General features: G+C 36.7%; 9 protein-coding genes across 11 annotated transcripts; 4 read left to right on the top strand and 5 right to left on the bottom strand.

Moving 5' to 3' along the window:
- Positions 1-714: 714 nt before the first annotated feature.
- Positions 715-2,086, bottom strand: LOC17890383. The gene has a single exon (XM_006294303.2). It carries the CDS (start codon positions 1,843-1,845, stop codon positions 907-909), a length of 939 nt encoding a protein of 312 aa, XP_006294365.2. The 5' UTR covers positions 1,846-2,086; the 3' UTR covers positions 715-906.
- A 1,591-nt stretch (positions 2,087-3,677) lies between these two features.
- On the top strand, positions 3,678-7,095 carry LOC17888747 (dynamin-related protein 1D). 2 transcript variants are annotated; one of them, XM_023784221.1, is made up of 15 exons: positions 3,678-3,955; positions 4,039-4,102; positions 4,171-4,278; positions 4,382-4,471; positions 4,562-4,612; positions 4,694-4,755; positions 4,850-4,940; positions 5,054-5,118; positions 5,253-5,447; positions 5,529-5,648; positions 5,726-5,796; positions 5,883-6,108; positions 6,184-6,234; positions 6,309-6,683; positions 6,769-7,095. In XM_023784221.1, the coding sequence occupies exons 1-15, from the start codon at positions 3,824-3,826 to the stop codon at positions 6,895-6,897; spliced, it is 1,830 nt and encodes a 609-aa protein (XP_023639989.1). In that variant the 5' UTR covers positions 3,678-3,823; the 3' UTR covers positions 6,898-7,095. The 2 variants fall into 2 exon arrangements, with proteins under 2 accessions (XP_023639989.1, XP_006296120.1); XM_006296058.2 differs by having other exon boundaries at positions 4,382-4,489.
- Positions 7,096-10,501: 3,406 nt separating this feature from the next.
- LOC17888714 (sister chromatid cohesion protein DCC1) lies at positions 10,502-12,302 on the top strand. Its single transcript, XM_006294342.2, has 3 exons — positions 10,502-10,748; positions 10,839-11,726; positions 11,825-12,302. The coding sequence occupies exons 1-3, from the start codon at positions 10,591-10,593 to the stop codon at positions 11,925-11,927; spliced, it is 1,149 nt and encodes a 382-aa protein (XP_006294404.1). The 5' UTR covers positions 10,502-10,590; the 3' UTR covers positions 11,928-12,302.
- A 438-nt stretch (positions 12,303-12,740) lies between these two features.
- LOC17888492 (RING-H2 finger protein ATL64) lies at positions 12,741-13,356 on the top strand. The gene has a single exon (XM_006296098.2). The coding sequence runs from the start codon at positions 12,796-12,798 to the stop codon at positions 13,252-13,254; it is 459 nt and encodes a 152-aa protein (XP_006296160.1). The 5' UTR covers positions 12,741-12,795; the 3' UTR covers positions 13,255-13,356.
- A 1,156-nt stretch (positions 13,357-14,512) lies between these two features.
- On the top strand, positions 14,513-16,679 carry LOC17888391 (endoglucanase 15). The gene is made up of 4 exons (XM_006294026.2): positions 14,513-14,740; positions 14,822-15,475; positions 15,562-15,846; positions 16,132-16,679. The coding sequence occupies exons 1-4, from the start codon at positions 14,513-14,515 to the stop codon at positions 16,447-16,449; spliced, it is 1,485 nt and encodes a 494-aa protein (XP_006294088.1). The 3' UTR covers positions 16,450-16,679.
- A 185-nt stretch (positions 16,680-16,864) lies between these two features.
- LOC17888947 (ribose-phosphate pyrophosphokinase 5, chloroplastic) lies at positions 16,865-19,385 on the bottom strand. The gene is made up of 9 exons (XM_006293419.2): positions 19,203-19,385; positions 18,905-19,081; positions 18,443-18,691; positions 18,018-18,161; positions 17,746-17,913; positions 17,605-17,674; positions 17,440-17,521; positions 17,193-17,352; positions 16,865-17,105 (listed from the first exon to the last, which is right to left on the bottom strand). The coding sequence occupies exons 1-9, from the start codon at positions 19,302-19,304 to the stop codon at positions 17,067-17,069; spliced, it is 1,191 nt and encodes a 396-aa protein (XP_006293481.1). The 5' UTR covers positions 19,305-19,385; the 3' UTR covers positions 16,865-17,066.
- Positions 19,386-19,575: 190 nt separating this feature from the next.
- Positions 19,576-21,254, bottom strand: LOC17888623. The gene is made up of 5 exons (XM_023783689.1): positions 20,977-21,254; positions 20,707-20,823; positions 20,275-20,309; positions 19,967-20,067; positions 19,576-19,892 (listed from the first exon to the last, which is right to left on the bottom strand). The coding sequence occupies exons 1-5, from the start codon at positions 21,147-21,149 to the stop codon at positions 19,806-19,808; spliced, it is 513 nt and encodes a 170-aa protein (XP_023639457.1). The 5' UTR covers positions 21,150-21,254; the 3' UTR covers positions 19,576-19,805.
- An 80-nt stretch (positions 21,255-21,334) lies between these two features.
- On the bottom strand, positions 21,335-23,922 carry LOC17890296 (protoheme IX farnesyltransferase, mitochondrial). Its single transcript, XM_006295849.2, has 7 exons — positions 23,469-23,922; positions 23,247-23,379; positions 22,902-23,039; positions 22,671-22,804; positions 22,347-22,472; positions 21,992-22,095; positions 21,335-21,905 (listed from the first exon to the last, which is right to left on the bottom strand). The coding sequence occupies exons 1-7, from the start codon at positions 23,783-23,785 to the stop codon at positions 21,562-21,564; spliced, it is 1,296 nt and encodes a 431-aa protein (XP_006295911.1). The 5' UTR covers positions 23,786-23,922; the 3' UTR covers positions 21,335-21,561.
- Positions 23,923-24,360: 438 nt separating this feature from the next.
- Positions 24,361-26,448, bottom strand: LOC17888602 (protein BCCIP homolog). 2 transcript variants are annotated; one of them, XM_023784434.1, is made up of 9 exons: positions 26,304-26,448; positions 25,979-26,126; positions 25,816-25,898; positions 25,512-25,736; positions 25,186-25,395; positions 25,040-25,105; positions 24,873-24,947; positions 24,730-24,786; positions 24,361-24,637 (listed from the first exon to the last, which is right to left on the bottom strand). In XM_023784434.1, the coding sequence occupies exons 2-9, from the start codon at positions 26,124-26,126 to the stop codon at positions 24,545-24,547; spliced, it is 957 nt and encodes a 318-aa protein (XP_023640202.1). In that variant the 5' UTR covers positions 26,304-26,448; the 3' UTR covers positions 24,361-24,544. The 2 variants fall into 2 exon arrangements, with proteins under 2 accessions (XP_023640202.1, XP_006294601.1); XM_006294539.2 differs by having other exon boundaries at positions 24,873-24,965; positions 26,304-26,446.
- Between the last annotated feature and the right edge of the window lie 214 nt (positions 26,449-26,662).

The following is a 26,662-nucleotide window of genomic DNA, read 5'->3' as shown; positions in this document are numbered from 1 at the left end:
TTACTATTCAGCCCCATAAGATTTTTGATGTATCGTGTTCACGGCTAAGGACCCATGGAATTTAAAACTCTCTCTTTTTAGTCTTTACTCTTTTTAAAACCCTTTGAATGAAGAGAGAAACTCTCTTTTACTTACGACGGTACTTGGATCTTACAACTAAAGTCGTCGTCGAACACTGAGACCTATGTTATTTGGACCTATATTGCCCGTTTTTTTCCTAGCCTTTCTTTATTAGGCTTTTCATGTGTCTTGTTAGTAAGTGAGACTTGTAATTTGGATTTTTTTTTGGTTTAATTTTGACTTTTGTAATGTCTCTCAACGTTGAGAAGTGTTGTCAGATTTTTGTTTTTCTAGATTAAGAGAAACACAATGGTATGTCATGTGTCACATTTATTATAAACCCACAACAAAGCATTGATTTTTTGTTTTTTTGTTTTTTTTTTTAGATTTGAAAATTTCAAAACAATTGCAATATTTTCCTTTTTACAATTTCTGACATGAACTAGTCATAGGTTTCTTCTTCTTTTATTATCAGTCATTTTGATGTCTACACCCCCAAAACAACATGATATTGAAAAAACAAAGAGGCACATTTAGAGAGACTAATCCGAAGAAGAAAAGAAGAAAAAAAACACGACATTGTTCTTCTAAATCTCTCCTAATTAAAAAGAAAAACGAAATTTTCTTCCTTTAATATACACACACAATCAGAAGGAAAAAAAGAACATTATAGTATATATAATATATACCCCAAAAAGGGTAAATTCACTCTTTATCTGTTGGTATAGTAAAGCCACCAAATATATATATATATATATATATGTAACTGGGATTCATATGAATCTTGTGAAGGGTATTTAAGGTATTTTCACAAAGAACGGTCAGATTTTGACCTCAAACAAAAAATCAACGGCGGTGATCAACTCTTCCTAAATCAACAAGCTTCTTAGACCGGTTACCGCAAAAAGACGCCGCCGTCGATAGGTGAGGCTTCGCCGGGGAATTCAACTCACCGGAGTATCCAAAATCCGGCTGAAATTTCCCTCTCCACTTAGAAGAACAGTTGGGTTTAGCTCTCACTAACGGACTCAAACAAAAGGCCATCCCCGACACGCTTTTCCCAATCCCAATCTTTCTCCTCCCCGGAGTTCCCATCGCCGGCGTTCTTCTTAACCTCCCAGGAGATCCCTCGACTGACTCATCGTTCGTCGTTGATTCTCCCGCCGGCGACATTCCTCGGCAATATCTCTGCCTAGGTCGATTTTGTTGGTGGTGATCGGATTCTGAAGCGATCAAATCCTCGATGTAGCAAGTGGTAGTGTTTGATGATTGCTTCTTCGATCGAACTGAGAGAACCTTAGAGAGCCATGACCGTGACGTGGTCGTCGTCGTCGAAGAAGAGGACTGAGAAAAAATGGTGGACACGTCGCAAGAATCGCGGCGACGGGAATCGTAATCATCAGATCTCGTTCTGAAGAAGCTAGAGAAGCGAGATAAGCCGCTTTTTTTCTTCTTGAACGATTCGAAGACTTTTTCCGATGAGGTTGAACCTCTTCCCACGCTGTAAGATTGATGATCCTTCACTTGAGGCGTTGAGAAGAATCGGGTTTTAGAAGAAGATACAGAGTCTCCTCCTCCGGCTCCGGCGTCGGATTTTCTCGGGGCGACGTAAGGAGAAACAGAGCGAGGAAAAAGCAGAGGAGGGGGAGAAACACGAGAATGACGATGATCGTCGCTTTGAGACGCGGCGGTTGAAACGGCCAGAGAAAAGAGACGTTCTCGGAGACAAGAAGCACAGACGCCGATACTGCTACTGAAATCTACTGTATGTCTCTTACACCTCATCGGAGACAAAACAAAACAAACAAACTCTGCAAAAAAAGATAAAGCTTCGGTTTTTATGAGAATTAGAAGAAGAAGAAGATCTGGTGAATAAAAAAGATTAATTTGTCTTCTTCTGAGAGAGTCTCTGAGAATTTTCTCCTTTTCTGATAGAGGAAGAGAGAGAGGATCTAAAACATGAGAGAAGAGAATCGCCGGAGTAAATGGAAATTTTCTGATTTGTTTTTTTTTTCCTTTCTTTCTTCTTTAAAAATATAATATTTTCAGGTAATAAAGACTTGACACGTTAGCCTTTGTTTGGTTTATAAAACCATTTTTGTGTTTTGCAAAGAAGATGATGATTAATACTTACTTATGGTTAAAGTTAAATTAACCTCTCTTATCTTATTTGTTTTTGTATCTAACGGAACGTCACTACTCACTATATATATAGTCTATAGTTAAAATACTAATATTCTTTTTGGGTGTGCTTGTAGTGGGAGGATGAACAATTCAATTGTTTTCATCATAATTCATATTGTCGTTGACATTGCTTTTTTGATCATTGTCAAAATAAACATCACTCCATCACACAATGGGTTTATGTAATCATTAGTTATTACTTCACTCTCTCACAATTGGGTTGTGTAATCTACTTTAAAACACTTAAAACTACTTTGTTGTTAAAAACTAAACGTCCTCTTAATTTGACTCACTGAAACCATATTTAGAAACTTGTTTGCTTTAGAAGACAAACCGTACTTTTATATATAGAAGCTTAGGACATTCGTACCGTATAATGTCAACGTTATATGTTTCATGGAAATTCCATGGAAAACTACCAAATTAAAGGTCTTTGTTGTATCCTTTTGTATAAAAAACAACAACACGTTTAAAATTTGGACATATATGCTTATTATTAACTGTTATGTTTAATTTGGTTTAAGTCTATAATACAGTAGATATGTGCGTTTAGATATCCTGAAATATGAATACGATCGAGAGAATTCAAAGATATGGTCTGAATCCAATTCAAATATATATGGAAAGTAATCCACTTACTCTGATTAATCATTTAAAATGGCAATCATGAAATAATTCGTAGTGGGAGATATTGGGAGGACGAACAAGAAAAACAAATATATCAATTTCATATCAAATGTGTATATATATATTTTTTTCTTTGGTTTTAAAAGGGAAAACGAAGCATGTGACGGCATGAAAAAGATGGGAGCTCGTGGATGGTGGAAGCCGACAAGTGTTAGGTGATATGAAACGTCGTCGTTTTCTCTCTATCCCACACGCTTGTTCGTCCGTTTCTTCTTGGGTTAGCCACGTGGCCTCCTCCCCTTACCCTTTCTCAACTTAGCGGGCCTATACTCTCGATTTTAAAGCCTTTTTACCTTTTCTATTATTGGGCTTCCATTTTAACTTCTAACTCTTTCTTTTTCCCTTTTTAAACATCAAAAATCTTTGTTTGTTGTTGCAAAGAGATATTGAATCCTAGGAAGGATATCATAATACATACTTAATATAATATGAAAAGATTTAATATTTCTTCAAGATATAAAATAATGAGCCATTAAGGTAATTAGTACTTTGAATCTCAGAAAAAAAAAACTATAACTCTACTGAAATGTTGAGATCTGAATTATAACAAAAAGTAGAATTACCGACCAAAAAAACAAAAAGTAGGGTTTATGGCGTAAATGGTAAAAAATCTATATATAATTATATCAAATGATTTTCAGTCTTTGATCAAAAAAAAAAATTGATTTTCCAGTTAATTGTCAATGTTTATTTATGATAATTAATGGATAATAATAATTAATTGGACTGGATTTGGTTTATCATATTGGAAACGCCCGCTCTCTGTTTTCTCGTGTCCTGTCTCTCTCCTTGCTTCTCTCCGGTCCATCTGCGTTCATCTCAAAGTCCTTGCGCACTCTTCATCATCGTCTCTGGATTATTTGTTAATATCTCTAACGAAGCACGGCGACCAATGGAGAGTTTGATCGTGTTGGTTAATGAGATACAGAGAGCATGCACTGCACTCGGCGATCATGACGGCGGTAACAACGCTCTCTCTTCTCTCTGGGCAGCTCTTCCTTCCGTCGCCGTCGTTGGTGGTCAGGTTTCGTCTCGATCAGATCACTCTTGCCTATAAGTTCTTTCTCTTACGCTTGCTTTCAAGGTTTTTCTTCTTCATGCGTGCAGAGTTCTGGCAAATCTTCGGTTCTAGAGAGCATCGTCGGGAGAGATTTTCTTCCCAGAGGATCCGGTTCGTGATCAAAAACCAAAACTTTCGAATTTTTATTTATCATCTGTAACTGATTTGGATTGGTGTAGGTATTGTCACGAGACGGCCTTTGGTATTACAACTTCGTAAGACTGGTAACGGAACAGAGGAATATGCAGAGTTTCTCCACCTTCCCAATAAGAAATTCACGAATTTTGGTATGTACTTATTGTATAACATGAATGTGTCTTCTTTCTCTTGTGGCTTATAATAGTGAATCCTATTATATTCATGTTATTGAAAATGTATTTCGTGTCACAGCTTTGGTTAGAAAGGAGATTGAGGATGAGACTGATAGAATCACTGGGAATGGGAAGAACAAACAGATTTCTCCAGTTCCTATTCACCTTAGTATCTTCTCTCCCAATGGTCAGTTTCTTTATCGTTTCTGTGTGCTTTTTGTTTACCCAACTAACATTAGGTTTTTGTTTCTTTAACCAGTTGTGAATCTTACTCTCATTGATCTACCTGGTTTGACTAAAGTTGCTGTTGGTATGTGTTGCTTGGCTCTACTTCCTTTGTATCTCTTCTTTTGTGTAATACTTGTTACATATATTGTCAGTTTGTTTTCAGAAGGACAGCCAGAAACTATTGTTCAGGATATTGAACCAATGGTTCGCTCATACGTCACAAAGGTGAGTAGTTGCTTTCTTGGCTTGGTGATGCTGTGATATTAACATGTTCTACTCAGTTTTGTAGTTTGATCGTATATTAATGTTTTTTTCACAGCCCAACTGTCTTATACTAGCGATATCTCCTGCCAATCAAGACATAGCTACGTCTGATGCCATCAAGCTCGCGAAAGAAGTGGATCCAACAGGTTTATCTTTTGTTCTGTTTCAGCAAATGAACTGTGAATTGGGGAAAAGAATCATTCTCTCCCTTTCTCTCTTGGAATGATGTTTCTGTTTTCTGACTTTTGCACTCTCTTAGGTGATAGAACGTTTGGAGTTCTGACAAAGTTAGACTTAATGGACAAGGGAACTAATGCATTAGCTGTAAGTGTCTCCCAAGTCTTGGTCTTTCTTATTTCCTTGTTTCTGTTGTTCGGAATTAGTAAGTTAAGAAGCTATGATGGCAATCTTGAGTGCTACATGTATAGTTACTAGTACTGAATCTTTGTCTCAATAAGGTTATCGAAGGAAGATCATACAGGCTGCAATATCCTTGGGTTGGGATAGTGAACCGTTCACAAGCAGATATTAATAAGAATGTTGATATGATGGTTGCAAGAAAGAAAGAGCGAGAATACTTCGAAACCAGCCCTGACTATGGTCACTTAGCCAACAAAATGGGTTCAGAATTTCTTGCAAAGCTCCTCTCTAAGGTTTTACTGAATCTTTGTCTCAATGAGTTTCTTTTCTCTTTTGTCCTTCTGTTTAGTTATGTGGTGTATTTCATTTTCCAGCTCTTAGAATCTATTATAAGGTCCCGTATTCCGAGTATCGTATCCTTAATAAACAAAAACATCGAGGAACTCGAAAGAGAGTTAGACCAATTGGGCAGGCCTGTCGCAATTGATACTGGAGTGAGTACATATACAATTTCATTTAACTATATGTATTGTATATTTTTCTGTGGTAGGCTAAAATTTGTTGGTCTCAGGCTCAACTATACACTATCTTGGGAATGTGTAGAGCATTCGAAAAGATATTCAAAGAGCATTTGGATGGCGGGTAATAAAAACAAGTATTGTTGAACCAAAGTTTTCTTGTAATGGTGGATAAACTCTTGCTAAACCTTGATTGATGACAAATCTTAGGCGCCCTGGAGGTGCAAGGATCTATGGAATCTTTAACTACAACCTTCCAGGAGCCATTAAACAACTTCCGATTGATCATCATCTTTCATTGCCAAGTGTTCAGAGAATAGTTTCAGAATCTGATGGCTACCAACCTCACTTGATTGCACCAGAATTGGGTTATCGTCGTCTCATTGAAGGATCCCTAAATTATTTTAGAGGTCCAGCTGAATCTTCTGTGAATGCCGTAGGTTCTTTTTCCACTTCATTTTTTTTTTGTATATATATAAGAAGACCGTAACGAATTGTGATTGTACAACAGGTTCACCTTACATTAAAAGAGCTTGTAAGGAAAGCAATCGCAGAAACTGAGGTGAGAAATTGATTGTTTTTCAAGATAGTAAAAGGAGAAATGGTTATTGATTCTTGTTGTGCAAGTAAGTGCAGGAGCTAAAAAGGTTCCCCTCACTACAAATTGAGCTAGTGGCTGCAGCAAACTCATCTTTAGACAAGTTTCGTGAAGAAAGCATGGAGTCAGTTCTTAGATTAGTCGACATGGAGTCTTCATATCTAACTGTGGAGTTCTTTCGTAAGCTTCATGTAGAAAGCCAAACCGAGACTATTTCTTCACCGACCACAAGAGCAGTAGACCAATACGGTGAAGGACATTTCAGAAAGATAGCTTCAAATGTAGCTGCGTACATCAAGATGGTTGCAGAGACTCTTGTAAAAACCATTCCCAAGGCTGTTGTTCATTGCCAAGTCAGAGAGGCGAAACTCTCTTTGCTTAATCACTTCTACGCACAGATCAGTCAGAATCAGGTTTGTCTCTTAATTACGTCAGTTAAATTGCAAAGTTTGGTTTGGTTTGGTTTATATGGATTTGGACATGGTTCATTTTAAGCAGGGGAAACGGTTGGGACAATTGCTAGACGAGAACCCGGCATTGATGGAAAGGAGAGTGCAGCGTGCAAAGACGCTCGAGCTATACAAGAAGGCTAGAGATGAGATTGATGCATCGGTTTGGGTTCGATGACGAAGATATATATATATATATATATAATCTATAAACCAAGTCTCTGCCCTGTGACAGTTTCGTGTGATTAATGGTCTTATTGGTTTAGATAATCTATATAAACAGACAATAAATTATTTAGTATATACTTGTGGTTGGTTTAATAAGTTATAATCCTTCCACCAAAAATAAAATAAAAGTTACAATCCTTGTTTCATATTTCCGGCTATTTTTAAATTCGGATTGTTTATAATTATGTTTTTGTTTCAATATAAGTATATAACTAATCTCTCACTCTGTCAGTAAATATTTGACAGTCGAACGTTGGATGCCGAAAGTAAAAATATGAACGTTTAGAAACAATCTACAGTAGTGTTTATTACCGTTATGAATATGATTTTTTTTTTTTAAGTTAAAAAAATGTGGATAAATTACCTCTATAAATATACTTAACCTTCTTCTTTCTCATCTTCGTTCAAAGTTCAAATGTTCTTTTCATTTCTGTTGTCCTTTTTTTTTTACAAATGTCTAAAATTTGTTTTTTTTTTTGTATATAAGTTTCATAATCTGGTTCACCACGTCCATTTGAAGCTCATCTCATAACTTCTTAAGAGTTTTCTCACTTGCTCAGAAAGAAACAAGCAGAGAAGCATCATCATCGTCAAAGGTAAGATTCTGCGTCCGATCATTTTATTTTCTCTCTTAAGAGTATAGATTATTAGCTGACTTATTTCAATTAGTATGGAAACATATATATATACTAGGTTCGGACCCGCGCTACATCGCAGGGGAAATAAATACATATATATAACTTTTAACGGATTAGAATATGTTACATTTTAATGTTGTTAGAGTACAGTCGATTATAGTAAATCAGATATTTGTATGATGAGTTTAAATAAAATAATAAAGGAAAAAGCGAGTAAATAATCATATACTGAGTTTTGATACAATTAAAAAAACAGTGAAAATTTAACAGCACGAAATAATATTTATCGATAAATTATTTATTTTGACCATTTTTATAGTAAAAGTAGGAATATACGTAAAAATTACATATTTACAATATATTTTTTGAAAGTCCAACCCGTTACAGAATTCATTTCGTAAAAAACATTATTCGTAACTTTTTTTATCATTATTATTGTGATTTTAGCAAACTACCCGTGAATTATCTAAAATTTACATAGTTTGATATATAATATATTTTATCAATAAAATTATGTCTCCAAAATTACATTTATGTCTTCAAAAAAATATTTCAATATTTTAAATTCTAAAAGTTTTATATATTTGAACCTTTTATTTATAATATTTTGAAACTATTTGAAATTTTAAATATGCTCATGTAACAATGATTTTTAATATTGGTCATACTTATATTGATTTTAAACCATTGTCCAAAATATTTAACCGAGTGTAGTTAAGTATTATATGTCCGTTTTGAAAAATTCAAATTGCAACATATGCAAAAAAAGTTAAATTTTTATTAAATATTTATATTATATAGTATAATATCATAAATTAAAAATAATATCAAATAAAAGTGAAAGAAGAATAATATTTTTTAAATAGATTGTATTAAATTAGTTAGAGAAATATTAGTAAATCATATAATTAGTTATGGAAATAATACAATCCTAAAATTAGATTTGGAAAGTATCCGGTGTATGTATCCAAACCCATTAATCTATCCAACTTTAAAAGATCCAATTACAAATTTCGGGTAATTTTTTGAAATTGACCCGACCCGGAATTACTTTTTGTACTTCTCTATTACTAATATAGGGATGGATCGTATGAGGTCTTGAAAAATGTTGTTGTTTACAGTCTTCACAAATGTATTCTTCTATGCATGTGTTTGGGAAATAGTATTTTTTTTGATAAAGATATATAATATTTTATGTCCTCTGTTTCTTCTCTACTCAAAACAAAGATGCTATGATAGTAGAACGACTGTGTTGGTTTTTATTGTTGAAAAAGAATAACCCATTTAGATACTCTGTGTTGATTAAAATATAACATAGATCCTCTGTTTCTTCTGCCTGAAATATATATTGTTACTTTGTCAGTTTGATTGATGATGATGATGTATATATGATGATGTACTATGTTGTTACTTTGTTAGTTTTGATTGAAAAAGAATAACCAGTTAAGTTTGTTTTTGGGTTATTTGTCTCAGATTGGAAGAAAAAGAAGAGAATGGATTATATATATAGTGGATCTGATCCGAGGGCCTTGAAAGGAAAAAAGCTTGGTGCCATAGATAAAAATCTATGAATGATAGACGTGCATGTATGGATCATAATTAATTATGTATAGGGTTTTGGTGTGTATACTGTATGTGTTAATTGTATGTTTGGGGTTGTATGTTAGATGTATGTTTAGGGAAGTGTGTGTGTAGTCTAAATGTTAGATATTATAGGGTTGTGTGTTAGATGTATGTTTAGGCCTTTAGGGAAGTGTGTGTGTAGTCTAAATGTTAGATATTATATAGGTTGTGTGTTAGATTTATTTATAGGATTGTTGTGTTCGATACTTAGATAGTGCTATGGTGTTAGATGTATGCATAGGGTTGTGCTAGATGAATCTATAGGGGTGAGAGGGCAAATGCAAACGCAACACGCAACGCAAACACAAAACATAACAAAAGCAATCACATATTATTAGCCCAGACTCTAATTTAACCCTAATCCAAATTTAACCATAAGCTCTAAACGCCCAAAATAATCCTAACAATAGGTATGACCAAAAGCTAACATTAACCATATTTCTATCCGTAGCCGGACCGTTTATCAACCAGTATATAAAACGATTATGTAACCGTACAAATAAATTTTTTAATTTAAATATTAAATATTAAAAAATTTTAACTGTTAATAAACTGTATCATTTTAGAGAACCCTAAATGAACCCCTAAACTTTGAAAACCATAATATTCAAATAAACCCAAAACGATAAACCTAAAATCTAATTAATAAACCTTATCCTTAATAGATTTTTAAACTCTAAACCCTAAATTTAGACAAGAGTAGTCATTATAGAAAGAGTTTAGAAAGAGATATCTGAGATCCACTCTTTCATAGACTACCGGAACCATAAATAAACCCTGACCCTAAACGATAAACAAATAATATTCTAAACGATATGCAACCATAAAGGATTAAACCTAACTTGAACGATAAACCCTTAAATCTTAAGTGCATAGTTAACAAAACATTGACTTGACCCGAAACGAAACCATAAAAAAAAACTTAAGCTATAGTGCAGAAAAACGTTAATTACAAAAGTCGCATGTGCCTTCGCAACGAAAAAAAGAAAAATTAACATTCTTATTAACATTTATTATTAAAATCAACAAAAGTCGCATTATTATTAACATTCTTAGCAACAAAAAAAGAAAAGAAAAATTTACACCATACGCCCAACCAATAAATAAATGCAAACGAAAGAATTATTGATGGGCTTTATTTTTTTATCCATTGCCTTATGTTTGGGCCTGGAGCCCTGAGAAGCGGACGATAATCACAAAACCTACGCGCCTAAAATGGCTGAAACAAGGCGCGAAACTCTAGATCCCCTTGCGAAATAGAAAAAGCTCCAAAAATCTGGGCATCCCCTACATCTTTTTGATTGATTTGATATTTGTGATTACTACTCTGCTTCATCGTCGCTTACTCTACAGACATTTGATATCTGTAAATTTAACTAGTAATGGAAGAAAGTGGTATAGTTGGAGGAGCCGAGGCAGTGATAAACCTCAAAGCTGGATCTTCGCTTCCTATTTCGTACCACCCTTCTTTTGGGCCTCACGATGATCTACTCCTTCTTGAAGCCGATGACAAACTCGTCCAAGATATCTTCCATCAAAGGTACGATTTTTATATTTGATTGAAGCTTTCTTCGTTTTGTTATGATTCTTCGTGTTTATGTTATTTCTCGATTTGGTTTTATCTTTGAAGGGTCACACTGAGAGGGCTTCCTGATGAAGATGCTGTTCTTTGCACCAAATCTAAGACTTTTGCTATCAAATTTGTTGGTAATTCTAATTCAATGTTCCTGATTCCTCCATCGTCTAATAACCATCAGCTTGTTTCGGTTCTCAAAATTGCTGCTGGTAATATGGAACTTGTTGAGGTATCTCCTAGGCTTGACAAACTCAAGCAACTTTTATTGGCTAATCCTTTTGGTGCTGCTGAAGTAGACGCCATGATGGATGTTGATGATGATGGCTTAGACCATAATAATGGGAACAGGGGTTCAGAGTTGTATTCCTGGAGCGATTTGGTTAACACGGTTCAAGCCAGTGATGAGGAGTTGAGTATTGGTTTGCAGAGTCTCTCTGCTGTTGAGATTGATGGTTACTGGAGGGTTATAGATGAGAATTACCTAGACATGATTTTGAGAATGTTGCTTCATAACTGTGTATTGAAAGATTGGTCCTTTGATGATCTCGATGAAGATGAAGTTGTGAATTCGCTAGTGGCTGATGAGTTTCCTAGCAAGCTAGCGAGTCACTGCTTGCGCGTGTTTGGCTCTAGAGTTAATGGAACTGAGAGGTGGAAGTTGGAACCGAGGCTTGTGTGTTTGCATTTTGCTAGACAGATTCTGAGGGAAGAAAAGATGAAGTTGGAGAGTTTCATGGAAGAGTGGAAGAAGAAGATTCCAGATGGGATGGAAGGAAGATTTGAGATGCTTGAAGGAGAGGTTTTAACAGAGACAATTGGGATCGAGACACGGGTTTATACATTCAGCGTACGCTCTCTCCCGTCAACTCCAGAAGAACGGTTTGCGATACTCTTTAAACATAGATCAAAATGGGAATGGAAAGACTTAGAGCCTTACTTAAGGTAACTGAACAATTTTACTGATATAAAAGATTTCACTAGAAGGTGAGTTTCAGTTTATTATTTTACAAACTGACTTGTGTTGTTTATGTGATTTGCAGGGATCTTCATGTTCCTAGACTTTCTATGGAAAGTTTGCTTCTGAAATACACACGCAGAGCTCAGCCTAAAGCTGATGCACCACCTGTCTTTAGTGCAAGATAAGAAGATTGTTTCTCTATTTCTAAAACCTTTGGCTTCTTTGTTATAATCTGTGTTAGTTGATGTTATAGTTTTGTGAAATTACAGGTTACAGATCATCCAATATTCTTATCTACTTGTGTTTGTTATCACCACTTACTTATTCTGCATAAAGGTTTGAAACTATAGTTATTGGCTGGACCCAGAAATTGAAGAGACTTGGGGCCGGGGGCCGTTACTGGTTTATATCTTCATTAGGCTCTGCTAGTGCTGCTAGTCTTTGTCCTATACTCATAAATATACAACTCAACGTCAAGTAAATGGAAAACATGTTATTTGTTTTGTATAGACTGTGGTTGTGTTTACTTTGTCTGAATGTAGAAGCAGAAAAATTGAATACGTTTGTAATTAGAATATTAGATGTTTTCGTTCTTAGGGGAGGGATGGTTACACCAACTCTCTTAATTGTAATTTATAAAACAAACGAGCTTCACAAAGTAATACATAACTAATGTAAATTTGACTAACCCCAAGCTTTCAAACATTAACTCTATATATTAGCATTGTTTAATAAGTCCACTAAGTATCATATTAGCCATTTAGCCTCCAGAATTCGAATGACTGACCAATACTTGACTTTGTGGCGAAGTCAAATTCAATATTAGATCAAAAGTGAGGTGCTTCGAAGCTACAAAGTACTATATAATACCAATATAAAATCATCACCGTTCTTTACTTCTTTTATTTAACTAATACTCCACGAGATTAAAAACAGACCGTTGATCTCATCAAGATAAATCCTTATATAAGAGAGAGCTTCGTTATTTGTGCCATATTATCTCCAAACACTTCTTCTTTTTCTCGAGAAAACTTTTAAATTTTTCTCGAGAATATGTTTACTGAAGCTCTAATAAGATTCTCAGAGTTCATAGCCGAATCCGTCATTATCGCCTCCGTCGTCGTCTTCTCTATCCGTCTCTTCTTTAGACTCGCTTGCTTCCTTGCGAGCCGTTCTTGGCGTCGTTACCGTACGTTCACGGTCCATCGCCGGAGATGGAGAAGAAGAACCACGACGGAGGAGGAAAGAGACTCGTCGCGTTACTGTACGATTTGTCTCGAAGACGCGGCGGAGGGAGAGAAGATGAGGAGGATAACGGCGTGCAACCATTGTTTCCACGCTGATTGTATCGATCCGTGGCTGGAGAAGAAGTCCACGTGTCCTCTGTGCAGAGCTCAGATTCCTCCGGCGCCGCCGGGAAACCCTCTCCTCGCGCTTATTGTTCCTCCCGGCGTAATCGACATGTTTACGAAAGGAACCTTCCCTGACGCGTCATCAACAATATTTGATTAATTAAATTTAAGACTTTTAACACGAGTTTATTATCAATGTTTTAGAAATTAATTAAAAAAAATTCATTCATTTCATTGCACTTGTATTATTTTTTTACTCTGTAGTTTCTCACCAAAATGACAAAAGAAACTCTGTGAACACGAAAAGTTATGTTGTGGAGTTAGAATACCTCATGACGAAGACAGAAAAAAAAAAAAAAAAGAATACCTCATGATCACCGAATGGGACAGTTTTAAGTATTAGTAAAGTGTTTTACAAATATTTTGTAATCTAATTAATGTACACTTATAAGATGTGTTTTTTTTCTTCACCACTTTACGGAATTTTCCATACCCACTATATCTAACCCACCACACCACCCAATAAAGTTGCTATTTGCTTCCAAGAAGTGGTCCAACAGGTGCTTCTTCTAAGTCTATAAAATAGTGGGTTTAGTCTGTCTATCAGATAATGATGGATTTTATAGCAAATTAACAAATAAAACAAAACAAAGAAGTAGATTTTGTTTTCTTGGCCAACTACTAAAACTTCATTACAAAACCTCCTTAAGAAGCAATCATTGACAGAAGAATTTAGGACTACAGTTAACTGCCAAGGAATCCGGCACAACTTGTGGTGGAAGAAAACTAGAAAAGAAATGTTCTATCATATAAACATCATTGGTTTGAGGTCTCAATTTTATGAAATGAAAACTCCAAAATTGTCTCATCAAACTACGTTCACTATGCAATGTGTGTAACTTTCTTATTGATTCTGATAATGAAATGTAACTGTCACAGTCCCAACATTTTTCATCCGAACTATGTGCATATATTCTCATTAATCAGTTTATTTGCCATAAAACAAAGAATCAAAAATCAGAGAATTAAAAAACTCATTGATATTGTCAAATATATTTCCTAGTTCATGGAGATTGAGTGATCGTCAAGAGTAAATCCAATTAAATATTTAGGATCACAAAAGAAAAGAAAAAGAATGATTTCCGTTCACGGATTCACAGTATTTTCTGGTACTGTCATTGATTATAAGATAGATACATGCATCCTCTATATATGTTAGTTGCAAAAAAGAGGATCACGATTTTTTCTGATACCGCTCATTAATTATATACATGAATACATCCCCTTATATAGTTAAAAATGGATCACGTATCAATTATGTATATGGATATGTAGATACGAATATATAGTTAGTATATAACACATACACTGTACGTTCAATCTTTTGTTAGCCGAAAAAAAAAAAAACAATTACAACCATGTTTTGTGTATCATCACAACGCTTCGTCACAATCGAAGGCATTTGCGTTGTGTTGTCGTTATTATTATCGATTTCTCTTGGAGCAGTTTCTGCTAATTCAAATTATGGGGAAGCACTCACAAAGAGTCTTTTGTATTTCGAAGCTCAACGCTCTGGGAAATTACCATCGAACCAAAGAGTTACTTGGAGAGGGGATTCTGCACTTAGAGACGGTTTTGATGCTCATGTAATTTAAATTCCAATCCTATTTACTCCTTTTTATTTATTTTGTAATGTGTATTTTATTACTTGAAGTTTATAAACACAGATTGATCTCAGCGGAGGGTATTACGATGCGGGAGATAATGTGAAGTTTGGATTTCCTTTGGCGTTCACGACGACCATGCTAGCTTGGAGCTGTGTAGAGATGGAATCGCAGCTTAAGGCCCATGAGGAGCACGAAAACGCCCTCGCGGCTCTCAAGTGGGCTACCGACTATCTCATTAAAGCCCATCCTGAGCCTAATGTCCTGTACGGGCAAGTGGGCGATGCTAACTTGGACCACGCGTGTTGGATGAGACCCGAAGATATGACCACTCCACGTCCTTCATACCGCATTGATGCTCAGCATCCAGGTTCTGATCTGGCCGGCGAGACAGCAGCAGCGATGGCTGCAGCTTCTTTGGCCTTCGCATCTTCTGATCCAGTCTATGCCAAAACTCTCACTGATCATGCAAAAGATCTGTTTAGATTCGGTAAGGATTACCGTGGGGTCTATCACTCCTCTATTCCTAACGCGGGTGGCTTTTACCCGAGCAGCGGTTATGAAGACGAGTTGTTGTGGGCTGCGGCTTGGCTTCACAGGGCCACTGGAGACCAGGCCTATCTTGATTATTTAACACAAGCTTCTAGTAGCGGAGGTGTGAGTTTCGTTTTTGCGTGGGACAATAAGTTCTTGGGAGCACAAGTCTTGGTAGCCAAGGTAGGTTACGAGAATTTCCTAAAATAGACCATGCCGTTACTTACGCGACACTTCACACAAATTTTTTTTGTTTTGCAAAATGTTAGCTTGTATTTGAAGGGAAAGTGAAGAACGAAGGGAAGATGACTGAGTACAAAAGTATGGCAGAGCAATTTATCTGCAATTGCGCTCAAAAGGGTTCCAACAACGTTAAGAAAACTCCTGGAGGTTTGCTCTGGTTCTTGCCGTGGGATAACCTTCAATACACAGCCACCGCTTCTTTCGTCTTAGTTACCTATGCTAAATACCTTGAGGCTGCACAAACATCGGTCCGATGCCCTGATGGTGGCATCCTTCAAGCTTCTGATCTTCTTAGCCTCGCTCGTGCCCAGGTTAGGCAGGAATTTAATTTTACTTTTTTTTCCGAAAATTACATCAAGATTTTGAGAATTCTCGAGAATTAAATTTTAACAAGATATACAAAAAAAAAACGAGGAGAGACCACCTTGTAGATGTAAGTAATGGCCACAGGCCACAGCCAACTAGAGAGGCAAATATCTTCATAAATATTATGTGATGATTGATACATAAATATTAGAATTTTAAGTGATGATTACATGGTTTATGACTTTAAGCAACTAAAGTTAAATGAATATTTTACATGGTCTATGTAACAGGTTGACTACGTACTTGGGTCAAACCCCAAGAACATGAGCTACATGGTTGGATACGGGACCAATTATCCTAAGAGACCACACCATAGAGGATCCTCTATAGTGTCAATCAAGAATGATCCTAAACCGGTAACATGCAATGGAGGTTATGAAGCTTGGTACAACAATCCTAAACCAAATCCTAATGTTTTAGTTGGAGCAATTGTAGGTGGACCGGACGAGAACGATGCTTATGGAGATGAACGGTCTGATTATCAGCACGATGAGCCTGATACTGTCACGGTTGCTCCTTTGGTTGGTATTTTGGCTGCCATCGCATGACCTTAATTATATATCTCTATTTGTTTCTACTTAACAATGTATTACTGTCTTTGGACTTCATTTCCTAAGACGCTCTACCGACTAACTTTTTAGGTCTAAGGGTAGAAAAAACAAAATTTGATTTGTTATAATAACTTGATGTAGTGACTAGTGAGACGAGACTGAGGTTTTTATTTTGTTTCGAGACTAGTGATTTCGGTTCGGTTGGTTAAGTTTACTTTGGTTTATTGGATGTTATTGAACTCTCTTTAATAATTTGACCTCCATTTCACAAAGATGTCTAACTTTTATGATGATAATTTGTAACTAGATAATTTGTAACTACGGAGATGCTCTGAATATATTAAATATGTTTCAAGATTAATTATTTTTCTAGATTAATTAACGTTTCAAGATTAATTATTACATGATTGGATTCAAAATCATTACAGAAACATGTCTTCCCAAAAAAGTTCGGAAAGCTGGTTCCATTAATCTCTTCTCTACAAAAGTATTCTGTTCTTAACAAACCAAATTAACTCACGTCTAACATTTACAGCACAAAAGAATTTGTACATTATCAGAAAATTCATGCTACCAAGAGTCTATAAGTCGGTTCTTTACCGATGTTGCATCACTCAATCAATCCCCAACGTCGAAAATGGTTCAATGGCTCCCTGTGAAATCCAAAATAAATTAAGTTAGATCCAATCTCTACTCTTAAAACAAAAACTGCTTTTGAAGTATTGAATTTCTATACTCACGGAGCAATCATCATGAACACGCCATATGGTCTCCCCCAAAAGGTTTGCTACTGAGAGTACTGTAAGCTGAGGAAAATAGTTCTGCTCGGACAACGGAATCGTGTTGGTTATGATCACCTCTTGAAACAGTCCGCTAGATAGTCTGCTGATTGCAGGAGGGCTGTTTCCGAATATAGACAACAAATGGATATATAAGATTCTTTCTCTATCTATACTTCCAGCACTTGGACGATATTTCATGACTTACCTAAAAACAGCATGAGTGGTACAAGCATATACTTCCCTTGCTCCTTCTTGGTGTAACAGAGCCGCACCTTTGCTTATGGTTCCTAATATGTTTAACGATAAGTATCTAAGCATAACGGAGAGTGTTTACAGATTTATATACAGAAAATACAGACTTAAAACTCACCTGCCGTGTCAATCATGTCATCCACCATTATAGCTACTTTCCCTTTAACATCCCCAATTAAGTTCATCACCTACATGATTCTTTAGTGTTAAATGTCAAATCCAGTCTTGGTTAAATTGTATTTGCAAGTGGGTTTTTTACCTCTGCAACATTGTGCCCATGACGCCTTTTATCAACTATTGCTAAAGGTGCATCAGATAACTTTTTGGCGAAAGCACGAGCCCTTGCGACGCCACCAACATCAGGTGAAACTACCACCAAATCATCAGAGGATATACCCTTACTTGCTAGGTAATCAAGTATCACAGGCTGTTCATAAATTTTAAATTACAAAAAGAAGCAGACATAAGAAAATCCATTGTCACAAGAAGAACTCAATGCTTTGAGGAACTATTTAAGATAGGAACCTTTACCTGGCCATAAACATGATCGACTGGAATGTCAAAATAGCCCATAGACTGTCCTGAGTGAAGATCACAAGCAAGGACACGGTCTGCACCAGACTGTGTTATCAAATTTGCCACAAGCTTGGCTGCAATAGATTCACGACCTTGAGTCTGCAAAATTTTGTAGAATGAAAGAGTTACGTGAAAAGTTTGTTATCCATAAACGAGAAACTAAATGGAGGCACAAGAATGAGACAATTGACAAACACAAATCAGCTTCATGAAGAGAAACTACCAATTTGATTAATTGCGAAGACTTAATATACCTATAGATCTGACTTAAACTGACAATTGATTACTTCTAGAAACAAAAGGGTATGCGTGTAAACGAAGATGTAACAAAAGAAGATTGATTCCAAGACAGATTCTTTAGATTTTCAAGAAGGACTTGCCTTTCTATCAGCTCGAGCATAACCAAAGTAAGGAATCACAGCCGTGATAGTTTTGGCAGATGCTCTCCGACAAGCATCAATCATAACAAGCAATTCCATAAGGTTTTCATTAGCAGGTGGGCATGTAGGCTGTACAAGGAACACATCGCATCCCCTTACACTTTCTTGCAGCTGAACATAGATTTCACCATCAGCAAAACGTTTAATCTTGATTTTCCCAAGCTCCAGACCCAAATAGCAAGAAATCTCCTGTATCATAGTATAACATCCAATGAACAAACAAAGACAAAATCGAAACCAGTTTCTTCCTAATTGCTTAGGAAGCAATTGAACAAATCTCCAGTCAAAAGCTACTAATTCCCGCACTTAAACAACTATCCCAAGTCAAAATCAGTTCCTTCCTAATCGTTCCAAACTAGTAATTCTTGCATTTAAAATCGGAGCTACAAATTAAGAAAGAACCTGAGCTAAGGCAGGATTAGCAGTGCCCGAAAAGATGCGGAGGCGTGTGGTGTTTTTGTAAATCGAGTCTTCCAAACTTGTCCTCGAGAAACTTGCGGGAACGGTGTCGCCTGTAAGCAGATGAAAACCGGAGGAGTTTCCGCCATCGAACTTGTACGGATCCGCCGCGTTACACTTCTGTTATTCCACAATCAACATTAAACAATCGAGAACACGAAACATCAGATACAAGTAAAGACTGTAAAAAGATACTGATTCCAGATAGAGTCGGAGAGTGAGAGAAATAGAGGAGACTTACGAGAGGAAATCGAACCGAAGAAGAAGGAGGACGAATCAGGGAAGAACGGCGGAGGTGTTGCGCCGGCAAAGTAGGCGATGGTTGAACAAGAGACGACGCCATGTTCGAGAATTGGGATCCGGAGAGAGAGAGAGAGAGAGTTTAGGGTTTTGAGAAAAGGTCGTCGTTGTAACACAGTAAAAGCAGTCTTTTCTTCTTCTACTGCTTACTACTTAGCCCGCGAGATACGAAGTTGACGAATTCACATTTACGAGAAGTTTACTCGAAGCTTTTTAACTAACCGTAACAATTTCTGTTACATAACAAAAATAAAAATAAATAAATAAATAACTAACGGTAACGATATTATTCTGTAACCAAAGCGCTCAGAGTCTTGAAATCTCATTCATTGCTATAACCAGAGGAGAAATTCTTTGAAATATCTTTGGAAAGATGTGAAAATGCGAGAAAAAATCGCCGATGTTACAACGTTCGTCTATAAAGCTCATACGCAAGAGATACATCTGATGAAATTCAGTTTATTTTCAAGAGAGTTTCCAAGGAAAGTCTGAACGCAATCATTTACAGTTTAAAAAGATGGAGCTTCAGAGTTGTTAGTTTTGTTTATGATGTAACTCCAAACGGAAGCAATGCCGCAGCAACGACTCTTCCTTCTTCATTTAGAATATTGTAAGTTGATGCAGCATTTCTCTGGATTAAAGTAATCGATATCAGTGCATAAGAAGCTATGAGCTAAGCTTGGGACTAGAGAAAAAGAAACTTACAGAATCAACTGTTTCTAGCTTCATGCCAATGGACTTCACAAACTGACGGACCTCGGGAGTTACAGGGTGAATGTCTCTTCCACAACCAATAATTAAGAGCTCTAGAAGGTTAACACACAGTCAGAAAACCGTTGATGATTTAGTTTAGACATTGTATTGAGACTGATGCAAATATGCAATAGTTGGTAACTCAATGGCAGAGCGGTTTTTTCATATTCATTAGTCATAGTTAAACAACTAGATTTCGCAAGTAATGAAACAAATTTGTTTTCAAGATAGAGACATGTCGTTGTTAAATCTATTAATACCTGGAATCGGTCGAACTGTCTGGAAGATAGACAAGCTGCATCCATGGAAATAGAAATGCACAAACGTTAAGCCACTCGAACTTCATGGACAACATTTATTCATAAACTTCATAGAAAGAGCACTAGAGTAGTGACAGCAACGAAAGCTAATCGAACATAAACCAAAAGTTCGATCAAGCACATAAAAAACCCATAAAGCTTTGAAAATCCTCTGATGGCAAGGAACATTATAACCTTGAACCAATCTTTTGTTAAAATAACAGAACTTTCACTCCAACACAGTCAAACTAAGTAGGCTATCGATAAGAGGTTGTGACAGAACATTGGTTATAGAATCTAGGATTGAGAAACAATGACTGATGATAACACTCAAGTTAAGTATCTGGCATAGCTCAAGAACATTTACCTAATTAGAGAAGTGGGGAAAGTTACCTATCAGTGGTGATTTCGGAGAATTTACGAGGGCTCCATGACATTAACAAATTCCCAACACAGAGTAAGCTTCCTTCGTATTTGACGCCATTCACCGTGAAGCTCGTTTCATTAAATCTGCAAATTAAGTAAGAGAATCCAATGAACAATCATGACTATTCAATCCAAAACCCAGATATGGTCAGGAAAATCCAAAATCGAGGATGAACAACAAGAGTTGGTTTTAGGAAATGTAATGATTCAATAAACATGCGGATTTGAAATGATTACTCTTGGAAGCGAAGCTGGTCTTCGGGAACATTATCGATGAGATTGATCTGATCGTAGAGAGAGAAAGCTCGTCGTAGAGATGGCAAGACAGGATTGGAATGCTTCGGAACTTCTTTTCTCATACTTTGAATCAGTTTCGGCAAAGTCGCCATTGATTTCAACCTCATCGCCATCTTCGCGGCAGCTCAATGTCCTGAATCCTGATGGCTGATTTTCGCAGCCGTCGAGACCTTTAACCAACCCGGTTTAATACTCGTTAACTCTACCTACCAACATCGGTTGTCTGATAATTGTCAAAACCAAAAGCTAACCAAATTCGTTTAGACTTGTTTATATTAGACCCAAACCCACGCATAAAAGTTTCAAAATCCATCAATTTGATGGCAAGAATCTCGTTGAACCAGTGAAAGTATGTATATCGTTTCGTTTCATAGGAAACATAACTTGAAAAAATTACAATCACGTGGAGCTAAAAGAAACAGAAATTTGTATGCATTCTCCACTTCCTTATTCACTCAAAAAACAAATATCAGAATGTTTTTTCACTTCTGTCCCCAAAAATTCGAGAGCTTGCTCAATGGCTTATTATGGAGAATAGAAGGAAGGAGCCGGGAGGAAAGGAAATGGTGCAGCAGAGGCATACGCCACAGGAGGTTGAGCCACACGTTTCTTTCGCCTAAGAGTTTTTACTTCATTTGATGTGGAATCTGATAAACCGGTTTTTTCTTCGATGAGTTGTTGCTGATTTTCATTAGAGACACGGTGTAGAAGAAGACCAGACATGAAAACAGGGAGGAAGAGAAGACTGGCATGGAACATCTTCCTTGCTTTTTGCATGGTTCTATCCCGGTAGAATGAAAACGCTGTTACAGCAATTGCTAGTGTGAGCAGTGTTGATTCGAGGCAAAACCAACTTGAGGTTAATCCCCCTGTCACAAAAAGTGGAAGGAACAGCAAAAATCAGACACAGCACTGCAGTCCATAAACTACAAAAAGATCAATTCACAAGACTCACAGTCATAGGCGATGAAACCAAGAGGGACCATGTAGAAGCAGTTCCTAAGAGCCACTGCTGCTATTCTCTTCCCTGATGGATCAAAGAGCGACAGCATCTTGTAACTGATAACAAGGTAATAAATTACAAAAATCAGTCTGGTTGCAATGTTCGTGACTGTTAGTTTCTGGCGGAAAGAACGCATTATCTAGCCACCACAAAGTCTATTGCTGTGACACTTTATACTTTTTAGGCTGATCCTCTCTTTAATATTTCTATCATCTAGCACTATAAGGACAGTATACTCATTCAACGGAATTGAAAACTTTCAGTGGGAGGAGACACACAAATCTCATGCGAAATCATATTTTCTTACCCTCCAGCTGCATAATCATTGCGGCAGAGATGTGCAAGGGCCATGAAATGAGGTATCTGCCAAAAGTAAAGAGCAGCTGGAAGAATCATCGAATTGAATGAAATCTGACCAGAAGCTGCAGCCCACCTGAAAACACAAAAAAAAAAATAGATAAGCACAATTTTGGCGAACCATGATTCCATTTTATGGGAAAAACCAGTATGCAAGCCTCACAAAACAGAAACGGCTATGCCAAATTTGCTAAGACGTTGTCATAAGCACTTAAACTGAGGAAAAGGCAGAGGTGAACTAAATGGCTAAAAGAGGAAAGGAGATATAATTTACCCAAGCAAGGGTGGGATGGCACCAACAACAGCACCAACCCATGTATTGATAGGGTGAAGTTGCTTCAACGGAGTATAAACAAATGCATAGAGGACAAGATTGGCAGATGCAAGTCCAGCAGCCAACATATTAGTCTGCAATAACCTTGTCGTGCAAGTAAAAGATTAGATTCATAACCTCTCTATCACCGAACCATAAAACATTAGAAATCATATAGAAACAAAGATTCACCTTGCTAGCCAACAAACAAGCACCAGAGGCACCAGCAATAGTGGCCCATGCAACAGCGTGTGGAACACTAATACGTCCTGAAGGCAATGGCCTTAGCATTGTTCTCTTCATCTTAGCATCATTGCTTATCTCAAAAATCTAAAAAAAGGATAACCCCCAAAAAAAAAAAAAATCAACTACATGAACACAACAGGGGTTCAAGATAAAATTCTCAAATTAGAAATGTAATAATCGCTTTTTCGCAAGCATCAAATAGATCATACACTATTAAAAACACTACAATTAAAAATCGTAATTTCGGTTCTTTAGAAGATAAGAAGAAGAAAGGAGAGAGAGAGATGAAACCTGATTCAAGGAATTAGCAGATGCAGCAATCAGCATAGTTCCAGCACATGTGTAACAAAGCCCCGGGAAGCTAATTGCAGCATTTCCCGTACCCAGAATATACCCAGTGCCAGAAGTCGCAACCACGAGCATACTACAAACATCAATCAAAATAAGGATTTTGATTCCAACCCTAAGAAGATTTCCAATTTCCATGAGAAACGAAAAAGTAAACACACATACCTAAGTCGAGCTTTAGAAAGCTCCCAATAACAACGAGCGTAGTGATTTCCTAAACCAGCCATAGCCGCAACTCTAGACGAAACCTCACCGGTGGTAGCTGTGGCGGCGACAGTACCGGCGGCAAAAACTCGATTCGCATCGGATTTAACCCCAGTGATCCCTAGCTTAGCAGTTGACTCTGAAGGAATCGGAGGCTCGGTGAAGCTATTAACGACACACAATTCGCGAGACCAAGGAATCAGTCTAGGGTTTGGTAACGAAGAAGAAGAAACAGAGATCCTCGACGAGAAACGAGACACAGCAGATCTTCGCCACATCTTACGAAACTAACACGTTCAGTCGTCAGATTCTTCTACGCGTGGAAGGAGACCGACGAGAGACACTTCTTCATCATATGACCAACAACTAGATTGATTTGGCTTCAGATAATCGAGTCACGGTGGCTCTTTCACTTTTTACAGGAAATGAAAAATATATTTTGTCTTTGGGTCATTCAAATATTATCAGAGAATTCAGGGGTACTTGTATAAATAAATAAATCAAGACCATAATTGAGTGTCTTGCTGGGCGCAAGCCCATTTATAAGAACTCTGTATAAATAAATAAATCAAGACCATAATTGAGTGTCTTGCTGGGCTCAAGCCCATTTATAAGAACTCCAAGAGAGAGATTCGACTATAGAGTTGACTTCTGGGTTTAATAAAATAAATTATTATCATTAGAAAATTCACATAGCTACATCAACGATGATATATTAATCCAGTTCTTTGAAGCACAGCTCAGCTTCAATTTTGGTGTATCGGGTTATATGTATATTAATCTCTTGATGTGTTTTTTTTCCATTTGTAGTTGAAGAGAAAAAAGTATATAATGAACATCTCGAGTAATAGACTTTTTCAACAAAGATGAAGTATCTGAAATAATACTTTTTGAGATATAGTTTGGTTTCCTTCCCACAAAACAAAGCCTCGCAGTTTTGCAGGAAATACACACAGTACATGTTAACCGAATCAAAACTGGCGGGAATCGATACAACTGAATCTTTAAAAAGAAGAAGAAGAAGATGTTCATCACTATTAATCAATGAGAGATTTCAACATCTGTCTGAATTTACTAATCTTATTTGCTTCCACGGCCATCACTAAACCCATCAGCTGATAATTCTTCATCTGTCAGAATCGCAAGTAAAACCATAAATCACAAGACATAAACAATTAAAATCAAAACTATGTGTATAATAAGCCAGAGAGATACAACTTACTTCTTGAGAAGTTACGAGCTGTGAGCGCATGGGGTATGTGAAGGACCAAGAGCTAAGCTGCAAATCCAATATTTGCAACAAATGTTCAGATAATTATTCCTTTACACAAAACAAGTCGGGCAAATTATGTCAGAATAAGTTACCTCGAGGAAAAGTTCATCTTCAGGCTTGAGAAATATTGTTTCTTCAATGTCTTCTTCACCATGGCGAGGTTTTCTCTGCTGAGGATTCTTCAGCTATATAACCGAGAATACATATCATATCAACTAATAAAACAAGATAGCCTGACAAACTTAAGTCTTAAACTTACCTTGTAAATCTTGGTGACTAGAAGATATGACTTGAAGCGGAATGAATTTCGAAGCTCTCCCGTAGGCTATATATACAGAAAAAGCTTTTAAATGTTGTATTGCTCATACGGAGTTACCTAAGAGTTAATATAAAAAAGATGGAAACCTCATCTTCAGTGGCCCAAGAGACTTCCTCGAACAACCCATCATAAAGAGGAGGAAGAAGTTGTGGGGGAAGATTCATTACTCTTTGAGAAACCAATAACCCAACATCTTGTGCTTTTTTCTCTAAGAGCATGTCTAGGTTGTTCGTTATATTCTTTTCCGAGCAAACTTTACGAAGGAATTCTTTCAACTCTCTAAAGCACTTATTCTCCTGAACAAAATGCCAACAAAAACAGTTCAGGATCAGAGAATTACTTCAACAAGCCTAAAAACCAAATTAACAAGCTCCATGTAATACAGAGGGCAGAGTTTTTTTTTGTGGCTTACCTTATATCTTGCCAAGTTAAGAGCAGAGACAACAGCAAATACTGACTCGTCCTCATCATCTGCAACTTTCACAACAGTTCCTACTGTTGTCTGTTCCAATATCAAATCAACAAAACTGCTCAAATCCCACTCCTTGTCATCGAGATAGTTCTGTAATAGAGTCTTAACCCCATGAAAGTCTGTAGGTTTAGGATCAAAGAACTCAAAATCTGCTTGAACATCCTCCTTCAAAGATCAAACATTGATAAATTAGATAGCTTTTTCATATACCAAAATAAACAGAAGAGCAAATTAAACCCCTTACCTGAGAGTCTTCTTCATCAGAAGAGTCCAAAAGTTGTTGGTCCTTCTCTTTTCTAGATAACTTAGGGAGCTTTTCCTTTTCAACTACAAAATTTGAATGACACATCACTACAAATTACAATGGTTTGTGAATAGAAAAATCTCAATTACAACGGTTTACTCACCAAAAGAGATCTCTTCAGAACATTGACAGTCATTAGGATGAGGCAAATCACGCCTACCCGTTGAAGCAAAAGCAAGTAACCGCATAAACGGTGAAAATGCTATAGGCTGATAATTTGCCAATCGTCTTCCTGATGGTCTTCGAGGCATCTATTTCAATTCACAGCTAACAAAATTTCAGACTAATTTACCAAAACTTAGATAAAGAAGATTAGTCTATGGACTGAGTTCAAGGAACTGTAAATTTTGGAAGCACAAAACCAGAAAACGATTAAAGGTTCGTAATTTGAGTTTAAAAAAGAAGAAAAACAGATAACGAAATCGGACCTGGAAACGCTGGTTCTCAACAGGGCGCAAAAGCCAAACCCAAGCCTTCTGAGATGCGAAGATTGATGAAACACGAACAACCCAGAACTAGAAGCTTAAACCCCTCTGTCTCTCAAAACCCGAACAAGACTGTTTTACTTTTGACTTCAATCTATGTGCGTGGTGCGTAGCGAAAACAAACGACGTCGCTGTGCAACAAAAGAAGAAGCCCTAATTAAAACGACATCATTTAAAACATCATACCAAACACATGACAAAACAGTAAAGCCCATTCGTTGTCAAAAAAAAAAAACAGTTAAGCCCATTAAGCGACGTTTTTCTACCCAAAAAAAATTAAGCGACGTTTTTAATTTTTTATA

The sequence above is a fragment of the Capsella rubella genome, unplaced genomic scaffold (assembly GCF_000375325.1).
Source record: "Capsella rubella cultivar Monte Gargano unplaced genomic scaffold, Caprub1_0 scaffold_4, whole genome shotgun sequence".
Taxonomy (NCBI): Eukaryota; Viridiplantae; Streptophyta; class Magnoliopsida; order Brassicales; family Brassicaceae; genus Capsella; species Capsella rubella.
Note: the sequence above shows the minus strand (reverse complement) of the source record. Positions and strands in the feature narration are given on the sequence as shown.